The 10454-nt window shown below is 43.2% G+C and overlaps 1 protein-coding gene across 1 annotated transcript; it reads right to left on the reverse strand.

Annotated features, from left to right (window-relative positions):
- Positions 1–5145: 5145 nt before the first annotated feature.
- On the reverse strand, positions 5146–8223 carry LOC133925653 (uncharacterized). The gene is made up of 5 exons (XM_062371509.1): positions 7538–8223; positions 6180–6275; positions 5488–6084; positions 5255–5398; positions 5146–5178 (listed from the first exon to the last, which is right to left on the reverse strand). Exons 2-5 carry the CDS (start codon positions 6180–6182, stop codon positions 5146–5148), a joined length of 777 nt encoding a protein of 258 aa, XP_062227493.1. The 5' UTR covers positions 6183–6275; positions 7538–8223.
- Between the last annotated feature and the right edge of the window lie 2231 nt (positions 8224–10454).

The following is a 10454-nucleotide window of genomic DNA, read 5'->3' on the forward strand; positions in this document are numbered from 1 at the left end:
GTGTATGGTGTCGTTCCTAGCTAACGGCGCAATCATCAGGTGACGAGGTAGAGTGCACCATTGAACTTGAGAATGTGACGTGAAGCGTGACAGTGCAGCACCATGTAATGTGGGAACGTGAAAAATATGTTAGCGCTCATAAGGTATAGTTCCGACTAGATAGCACGCTAATTGAGTTACACTTACTTTGAGTATCTCTCAAGGTTACGCAATACTGCAAATATTGTACTGGACCATTTTACCCTTGGTGAACCTGCAGTCTACACTATTGACGTAAGTGAGGGGTACGATCTAATCATCACATGTGATATACCTTTTGTCCTTAGAGTGAAGCATCCGCGAAAGCAGGGGTTGACGAAGCGGAAGCGAGAATGTTGGCTTGAGTAACGAAAATATTGGTGAGAATCCAATATCTCGAAAACCCAAGGTGACCCTGCTTTTTCAAGGAAAGAAGGGGTAGAGAAAATGTCTCGAGTCGAGGTCCGAGTACCAAGCGCTGACGAGGCTCATACCATTTATATAATTTTTATTTAAATAATAACTTCAGAAATACGATGCTCGTTTTCGTGTGACTTCGTGATGTGTCTCCAATGAAGTCATAGTTATGCAAACGTTAGAACCCTGATTGTTTAATTGTGACATGTTCTTTGTTGATTTATTTCTTTGAATGTTAAAGTTAGAAAATCCATGCGAATCGAGCGTAGCTCGGTTGGTGAGAGCTCCCGATGAGGACGCCACCCGCCCGGGCTCGAACCCATGGAGTTGTACCTCCTCCTTTGTGAATCGCCAGTACGTCCTGGCATATACTTAAAAAAAAGTTGGAAAATCCATCTAATACAAGGCAGGTCCACACGTCGGTGACATTTTAAATGTGTATATTTATAGTTCAAATACTTAACTTTAGAAATACCATACAAATAAGGTGGGCCCACACGTCAATGAGATATTATTAAAAAATTATCAATATATACAGCCCCGAAACAAAGTAGTAATACAGCCCATATCGGCAATCCAACCCATTTAAAGTGGGCTGGACTCCTAATCAGCCCACTTCAAGTACTATTAAACAAAGTAGTATTACAGCCCAATCTAATAAGTACCCTAATCAGCAACGCCTCCCCAGTGACCGTGTGCCCGAGACCTCGTCGCCCACCGTCACGCCGCCACGGAGCCACGCCGCCACCCGCACCCGCCGAACCCTAGCCTCACAGTCGATCGGCACAGCCCAGGCGCGGGCGTCCGTGGAGAATGACGCACGGCCGAGGGGGGCCTTGAGCCCGCCGCCGAGGGAGTGGTCAGCGTCGGCGTCGCTGTCGCGGTCGACGTTGACTTTGTTGGACGCGGAGTCGACCGAGCGGCGCGTGGAGGGGTCCCTGAGCGAGCGCGAGCGCTGCAGCGCGAGGAGGTCCCGCATCAGCGCGGCCGAGAACGACGCGGACGACCCCGACGCCGAGCTCCTCCGCTCGGACGCGGCCGTCCGTGCTGGTCCTCCCCAACGGCCCCGTCCCAGTCAGTCCTCCTCGAGGCGAGGAACCGAAGGTAAATTGATCTCCATGACCCATTCTTTCACTTTTTTCTTGAAAATTCATTTCAATCCCATCAAATTTTGCCTCTGTCGTATTCGTAGTTCTAGGGCAGACTTTGTCGATCGCCGCACCCATCTTGTGTGCGCCTGGTGATCCCAACGGCACCGCCTCCTCTGGCCCTGGCCTGGTATCCCCTCAATGTCCTCTTCACGTTTAGATTTGCATTCACAGTCCAACGACATTTGTAGTTAAATGTGGTTTCCGTTGTCTGTGTTCATATCTACAATTGGCACTCTGATATTTTCAGTTCAATCATGTTTAAACAGTGGAATAGCCGGGTAATTAAGCATTTGTTTAATTATTTTGTTTGGTTCATGATTGACTACTAGGTGTGTTAATTAGTAAATATGATAGATTCATGAGCTGTTTAAAGGAGAAGCAAAGAATTAACAAGGCCGGATAATTAAGGTGAATATTATATAGTAATTTATTCCGCTAATATTTGGTTGTTTAGGCCGTAGCTAGCAACCATTCCTGAATCGATATATGGATGAACAGTTAGTCATTGATGTGGAACAGTACAAATCAAATACTGATCTCATGGTGATGCTTCAGATTGCATGATTGTTTCATTTTTGGTCATATTAGGCATATTATTTTCGTTATCTTTTGTCTTTAATCACTTCATCTGCGTGCACACAAATCTAAGAACAAATCTGAAATTAGAGTGATCTAAATCAATGTTGGTTGCTTTTCTTTAGTAGGTAACAGTAATCATTCAACATGTCATACCATAGTCAAGATGAGAATGTGGTAAACCAGACACTTGAAGATTTAGCCGAGTACGAAGATATCATTCAGAGGACCTTTAGATCTGAGGATGAGGGATATGAGTTTTTCAATAGTTTTGCCAGGAATAAAGGTTTTAGTTTAAGGAAGGGCAATATTAGATACTCAGGAAACAAAGAAGATATAACATGTTGTCAGTTTATCTGCTCGAAACAAGGTACCAGACAACCAAAATTCTTCAATATGGCAAATAGGACAAGGAGGCCACGCCCATTGACACGATTCAGATGTCCTGTTGAGATAGTAATTAAACATAACCCTCAGATGAACCTGTGGTACGTACACAAGTACATCGATACACACAACCATGAGTTGGCAACATCAAATGAAGTAGGGTTTTTGTTTTCGCATCGTAAAATCACAGAGCATCAGAAAAAAGAAATCATAGCGTACCAGACTGCGGGTCTTAGGAAATATCAAATTATGGATGTTATGGAGCAGCAGTATGGAGGGTATCATAATGTCGGTCATGTCCTTAGGGATGTGTATAACTTTTCGTATTTGAATAAAAAGGGGAAGATTGCAGATGGTGATGCAAACACAGTGTTGCAATATATGAAACGAAGGCAACTTGAGGATTCTGAATTCTTCTTCCAGTATCAGACTAATTGTGATGGTCGCTTGCTAAATATGTTCTGGTGTGATGCGCAGTCTCGCCTAGATTACCAAGCTTTTGGGGATTTGGTTATTTTTGACAACACATACCGTACAAATAGGTACAACATGCCATTTGTACCATTTGTAGGTCTGAATCATCATCGCAGCACTACGATATTTGCTTGTGGCATTGTTTCCCATGAAAATGTAGAATCATATGAATGGTTACTACGCACTCTTTTAATAGCAATGTACCAGAAGGAATCTAGGTCCATAATAACTGATGGTGATCGTGCAATGCGAAGGGCTGTAAGAGTAGTTTTGCCTAACACTGCTCATCGTTTGTGTGCTTGGCATATTGAAAGGAATGCAATTCGCTATCTTCATCATTACATGATTTCTGCATTTAGGAAGCTAATTTACATGCGTTATAGTCCAAAAACATTTAAGGCAAAGTGGAAAAGGTTCATCAAGGAGCACAAGATTGGTAAGCGCCATAAGTGTCGCAGGTGGCTGTCAAAGATGTACAAAATCAGAAAGTTGTGGGCATCTAGTTATTTAAAGAATAAATATTTCTTGGGTACACAGAGTAACCAGCGAAGTGAAAGCTTAAATTCTCGACTTCATAAGCACCTGGATAGGAAAATGACGCTATATGATATGGTTGAGCATTATTTCCATTGTGTTTCTCGTATTAGAAGAAATGAGTCTGAACTGGATTGTATTGCATCACAGTCTATCCCAGTTGCTACTACAGAACACCAAGTTTTGGAAATATCAGCTGCTAATTGTTTCACTCCGGCAATTTTTCATTTCGTACTGAAGGAAATTGAAAGGACATCAAATTATGAGATTGTGGAAATATTGGATACTGATGTTTGCACCAAATACATCGTCGCGGCAAGAGAGGGCAGAAGGTCTGTGATGTTGACTGCGATGATGAGATGACCCTTGCAAATGTTAGATGCAGCTGCTTGAAATTCGAGTGCGAAGGAATACCCTGTTGCCATATAATGGTTGTGCTAATTAAACTTGGTGCTGCGATGATCCCACAGTGTTGTGTGCTAAACAGATGGACAATGAATGGCAAGTCAAGTAGCGCTTTGGACGCACCTGATCATGTGAACTCAATGCAAGGAGCACGTGCGACTGAATTGGTTAACTTGGCGAAACAAGTTTTCGAAGAAGCATCAAGTTCAACTGATGAATTTGTCAGATGTAAGGAAATTCTTTTGCGCGAGCGCAATAAGAAAAGGAAAAGCAATGACATGGATGGAAAATGTAGTAGTACTCAAGAGGAAGAGGATAAATTGGAAGGAGAGACAGAACCAATAAATGTCCAAGATCCTGTGCAAGTGCAGAACAAAGGGGCACCAACAAGAATGAAAAGCTTCCGGGACAAGAAGAGAATAAGGAGATGTTCTCAATGCAAGGGAACCGACCACGATAAAAGGAATTACCAAAAAAAAGGTTAATGTTATCTAATATGTATTCCACATTTTAGAATAACTTTAATGCTACTTAATTCGGTACGTTCTGATTATAGTTTTTTTTTTCCAGCTTGGATGGCACTTCAAGTTTCAAAAAGAAAAACCAAGGACAATTCTTCCGTTGATCTGACCTGAAGATCCAACTGTAACAGAACTTTGTTTTTTCAGCTCTTTGAATTTCATAGAATAACCAAGAACCTTGTGCTTGCTGCTTTTTCTATTTTATGTTTGACAATGTTTAGGGGAAACTGGAATCAGCTTCATTTCCAGTTTGAATTGTGTGTCATTCTGAGTAAATATCACGTTTAAAGCTGGGTGCTGCAGTGTAAGTTATGTCAGCTAATTCTTTTCCCAAGTGTGATGCCTTAACTGTTGTTTTGACCGTCACCAATGCAGTGCAGCACGCTCCAAAACCTGGATGGGAAGACACCCATTGACTGTCACCAATGCAGTGCAGCACGCTCCAAAACCTGGATGGGCAGTGCATCTTATCTGTTCTGTATGAATTGCCCTGTAATGGTCAACGGTGACTTGTGTATCCCCCACTATATTTCAGTTGTTTTCATGAGATCAATCGAGATTGTGTATCCTCAGTTTACTTTGGTGTTGCACAGAGATTGAAGCTGATATGCATGTTGGTTTCTGGACATATGGAATGGACTATTGTTTTTAGTACTGAGTAGTTAAGGTTTGTCTTGTTCCAACCTAATAACTACCTGCAACATCACAGTAATTAGTTTGCAGTACTACCATACTTCAACACAATAGGAGAATAACACAAGTTGCGATGACCTTTTCAGCACCAAATTTCTTTATCCCTTCAAGATGTGCCCGCTTCACAACCTTGTTTCCACCCCAATTTTTAATCAGAGGATGCTCATGGAGTGCATAATCAAAGCAATCACCAACCGCTTGAAAATGTTCAAAGAACCAAACCTGACAACAGTGTAAAAAAACACCTTTGATTTGAACCTATTGGATGCAACGACCAATAAATAGTTAAACTATTTCCAACAAAATACCACCTGCAGAAACGCCAAATTTCCAACAAGACCTGTTCTTTTGCTCTTCTTGAATAGTGCCAAGTGATCAATCAAATACTCTAATGTGAACTGCGCCCAATTGTAGCCTTTGATTTTTGAAATATCTGCTACAAGATCTACATACCTGCTGCTCACATATTCCTTTGAACTAGGGGCCAAAACTGTACCTATCGTATACAGCACAAACATTCTAGCAAAGTGGTCATCAGCTGTGCCGCTCCCTATTCGTTCTTCCAAGTGTTTGAAAGTGATTGCTATATCATCTCTCCCTTTACACAAATTAAACCATCTAGGATCGGCTTTCTTTGTACTAATTTCAATCTTATCTCCTACGTCAACTAGACCTAAGATGCAATACACATCCCACGTAGAAATAGGAACCACATGGTCGTGTATTCTAAAGCTCCTATCTACTTCATTGTACTTTTCAGCAAGGTCCTCAAGGAGAATACGTTGAATAGGCATCGCAGGTATACTAAGCAAGCTTTGAAATCCTATTACTTTGACAACACCCTTCTGTTCCTCATTCAACTTGCTGCATAGTGCAGCAAATTTCCCGGGCATACAAACGGTTGGGGCCTGGTTACAAATAGAAAGACAACCGAAAGACATATCACATTAAACTTTTCCTCTCTTCAAACCGTGTACTCGAAAAAATGTAAACAAGAAAATACCATCTTTCACCAGCACAGGCCCACAGTTCACCAACTCTGTTGTGCACGATCTTTCCACCTCAATTTGTGGAATGCATCTTCTACAGAGCACAATGCCTACGCATTGCAAAATGACTAAACTGACGGGAAGATAAAATACTAGTTAAACTTATTCCTGAACTAAAAGTAACATCCAAACTACATTATGTGACCATCAAACAAAAAATGTGAACAGAGCATGATCACCATTTCAATTATATCCAGGTGAATGTGGACAAGAGTACAAAAATATCCTATACGGCTCAAGAATTGCCTTGCAATGTGCTGCTCATTCAGAAAGCTAAAATGAAACCTTGTCAGATGATCATCCATTATGCTTGGCTACAGAATTAGCATAAAATCAGTGTGTTTGTTGTTAGGTCACCAGGGAAGAGCCCCTTGTTTTAGTCTCATAAATATGGTTTAACTTTTTTTAATATGATATGTTAGCGAATAGCTTGTGCCTTTCTGAAAGCAGCACCTTTGGCACAGTAGCTGACATAGCTAGCACTAGTCCTGCAAAGATCAAGACTCTATCATAAAAAATTTAATCTGTTACCTCATCTCCATCTTACATTTCAGTTTAGTGGTTGACACCACGTTGCACGCTACATAAACTTGATCTAGTTTTCCTTCTCCCAACAGGAATGGCCAGAGGAAGTGTATCCACCTAATGCTAGCACTAGTCCTGCAAAGATCAAGACTCTATCATAAAAAATTTAATCTGTTACCTCATCTCCATCTTACATTTCAGTTTAGTGGTTGACACCACGTTGCACGCTACATAAACTTGATCTAGTTTTCCTTCTCCCAACAGGAATGGCCAGAGGAAGTGTATCCACCTAATGCTAATGGATCTGGCTATGTGATTTCATCATATATTGCTCAATACATTTTATCCGAGTTTGATAATAAGACTTTAAGAGTAAGTACATCAGTTAGCCTCTTGTCTATCTCTGGTCATTGAATACAAACTTAGTGATTTCTTGTTTCTTTGCAATAGTGGAGTCTGGAATTAGTGATTTCTAATGGGTATGGTTTTCTTGACACAATTATTCAAGATGGAAGATGTTAGTATGGGCATGTGGGTTGAAAAGTTCGATAGCACCCGTCAGCTTGTGGAGTATCTGCATGATGTCAGGTTCTACCAGCCTACTTGCTTTGAAGGTTACTTAACTGCACACTACCAATCGCCAAAACACATGATTTGTTTGTGGAGAAAGTTACAATCTGGGACTGCTAAATGCTAAGTTACAAGTTGTAGACAGATACTTGTGCCACAGTACAAGCACTAAGGCACTGGGACTGCAGGAAAAAATTATTACACATTGCAGCAATACCTTTTCCAGAAGCGTTGCTCCGAACAAGATGACCGGCGGCGGACCTCAAAAACTGCCCCAGCGCAATTCACGGCTTCACCCTGCAGCTTGACGCTCGGCAACCAGCCACCGTCCCACCTCGTTGACGATGACCTCCTCAATGCGGCGAGACCTCACCAACGTGATTGCCGGTGCGCCGCCCCCTGCAGCACGGTCACGATCCGTGTCTCCCCGCCGCCGTGCCGCAGCGTCTCGTCCCTGGGCTGCGGGAGGATGCCGCCGCCGAGGCGGTAACGAGCCCGGGGAACGCGTGGGGGCTGGACGACGCGTCGACGGAGAAGGAAACGACGAAGAGGCTTGCGTCGCAGGAGGCCACCGAATCTGTTTGGATCTCCCCTGCCGTGATTTGAGGAACGGATCGGGGAGATCGGGGAAATCGGGAGGCGGCAGTCGAAGGAGAGTCCTCGTTTCCGATTCATATCGAACTCCCGTCCCGTGATTTCAGGCGCGGATCGGAGGAAGTGGGAGCTCGGGAGATCGGGAGGCCGCAGGGAACGAAAAGATCGAAGGAGTGAGAATCGGTAACCGGGAGTAGCCGGTTTATGTTTTTTTTAATCGTTTCAGTATTTTCTCTCTCTAAAACCGAACGGTCCAGATTAAATTGGGCTCTTACCTCTAAAGAGGTAACCGAGGTACCGTAACAGGGCTCATATCTGAACAGAATTAGGTCTACATGAGAAGAAACAAGCAAATCCTTACGTAGATCCAAAAAATGAGCAATAATTGTACAGATGAGCATACAAATTTTGTACTGCATTGTATTTACTCCAAAAAAAAACACACAGAATGACATCAGAGGAAACGAGTAAGGCATACCTCAATCGGCTGTTCTTTGAACTCATATCGCCCTGTCCCAACTCGATCCACTGTTCTCCCACCTCAATCTGTCCTTCTACAAATCGATCTGGCTTCTCCTCTCCGTTCCCCGAATCGAATCCCACAAAATTATTACCCCATAGTGCTAGCAACAGAAGGAACTCGAGAGGATGGCTCAGCTGATGGGAAACAAAGAGATAGGAGAGGAATCCAGCCGGTGAGGTTTGTGCTCTGGGCAGGAAAGTGAGGAGAGGAGGTGGCGGCTGAAACTGAGAGGTGGCGTCTTCCGCCTCTTCCGCCCAAGCGCGCGAGCGCAACCGCCAGCCCCTGCCCCGCTCGGCGGAACAGGGACGGGATAGGAGAGGAATCTCTCTCTTATCCTGTCCCGCGCCGGCCCGCGATGGGAAAGCGTTGGAGCTGGAGTTTGGTTCCTGTCGCCCTCTTTTTCCCATCGTGAAGGGAACGGCGCGCGCGACGAGAACCCTTTGGAGCTAGTCTTATCATCTCATTCCTCACGAGCCCATGATTAGTGTAAACTCATGATAGGCTATCCCATCTTAGGGTTTGTTTATTTTAGCTGTGGATTGTGAAAAACAGCTTGTGGATTATAAAAAATTGAATTGTATAATCTGTATAAATTGGTGAAAAACATATTACTAAATTGTAACAATCTAAGAACTAAATTATTAAAAACTAAATTACACAATCTATCAGTTTGTTTCAGCTTATATATTATAATCGTAATTCACGATATGTAAACTACAACAAATAGGACCTAGCCAGCCAGCCAGCTTTCTCTACAGGAAAAAACTCAAAGAGACTGCTTTGCTGGGCTGGAGGAAATATGAGAGGAGAAACAGCCCATGGGCCATCCTCCGTGATGAGGCGGCGCGGCCGGGGCAGCTTCAAAGCTTTGCTTCGGGTCTCTTGAATTGCTGGCTCTGCCACCGCGTACGCCCCCGGCCGTTGCTCTGCTCTCATTGTTGTGCCATTGGAGTGCAGAAGAAGCCAGGTTTAGTGTCCATTCCCTCTGGTCTCCGCAGGTGAAGATGCCGCAGGTCATGGTGGTGGCGCGGAACTTCATGGGCATGGTAGGCGCGCTGCCTGCTGCCAAGCTTGACATGCTCTATGACTCCGCTTTTATCTGTGAGGCAGTACTCAGGTCCAAAATTCACATGTTTTGCAGTGCATTATTATGACTTCACAGCCCCGTCCTTGTGATGTTTTGGTTATCTGGCATGTCGCTCCCATCACTGGCTAAGGCCATCTCTAGTACATATTTTAAAAATTTATCCTCTATAATACTATTACAATACTCTTTATTTTTTCTATCTCCAGCAGCTACTATATTTCCTACATTTTATTATTCTTCTTCTTTCTCCGGACCCATAGTCAACCTTTCTATGAACAGTATTGCGGTTGCTACTACAGTGTTTCAACAAATTTGAAGTACCCGATCATCTCTCCTCAACACTGTAGCACTGGATACCGCATCTGTTGAAGAGTAAATTCGAGCGCTACAGTGTTTTACGGGGGGGTGGGGGTGGGAATGTAGCAGTAGAAACTGAACCTGCTAGAGATGGCCTAAGTATGCACTGCAGATGCTATATGTGTCGGTGTTTCGCGTAAGGAAAATTTGTATTGGAGTTTGTATTTGTAAATTTGTATGTATGTAGTATTGTGGATGTATCAATATACATTGTATACGAAAGACAGAAGGCAATGTAATGAAATTGTAAACTTTATTCATTCGCATCGATTTCATAAAGTACATCTTTCGATTACAAAGTTTTACTCACAACGCACACGCTATCTGAATTATGATTTTTAGCGATTGCTTCATCCTGGTTTTCGAGGCCTCGTGAGGTCACCGGTTAATTACATTCGGCTTCCTGGACAATCTCCGATTAAGCTGCATCATTGGTCGTCGTCAGGTCGTCTCCGAGTGTGCAAGATTGTAGTCACACGCATCAAAACAGATGAAAGTGAGCGTTAGAAAATAAATAAAAGTAAAAGGTGGAACAAACAGCCTAGCGTGAGCTTTATGGACTGTTTATATATC

The sequence above is a fragment of the Phragmites australis genome, chromosome 7 (assembly GCF_958298935.1).
Source record: "Phragmites australis chromosome 7, lpPhrAust1.1, whole genome shotgun sequence".
Lineage (NCBI taxonomy): Eukaryota > Viridiplantae > Streptophyta > Magnoliopsida > Poales > Poaceae > Phragmites > Phragmites australis.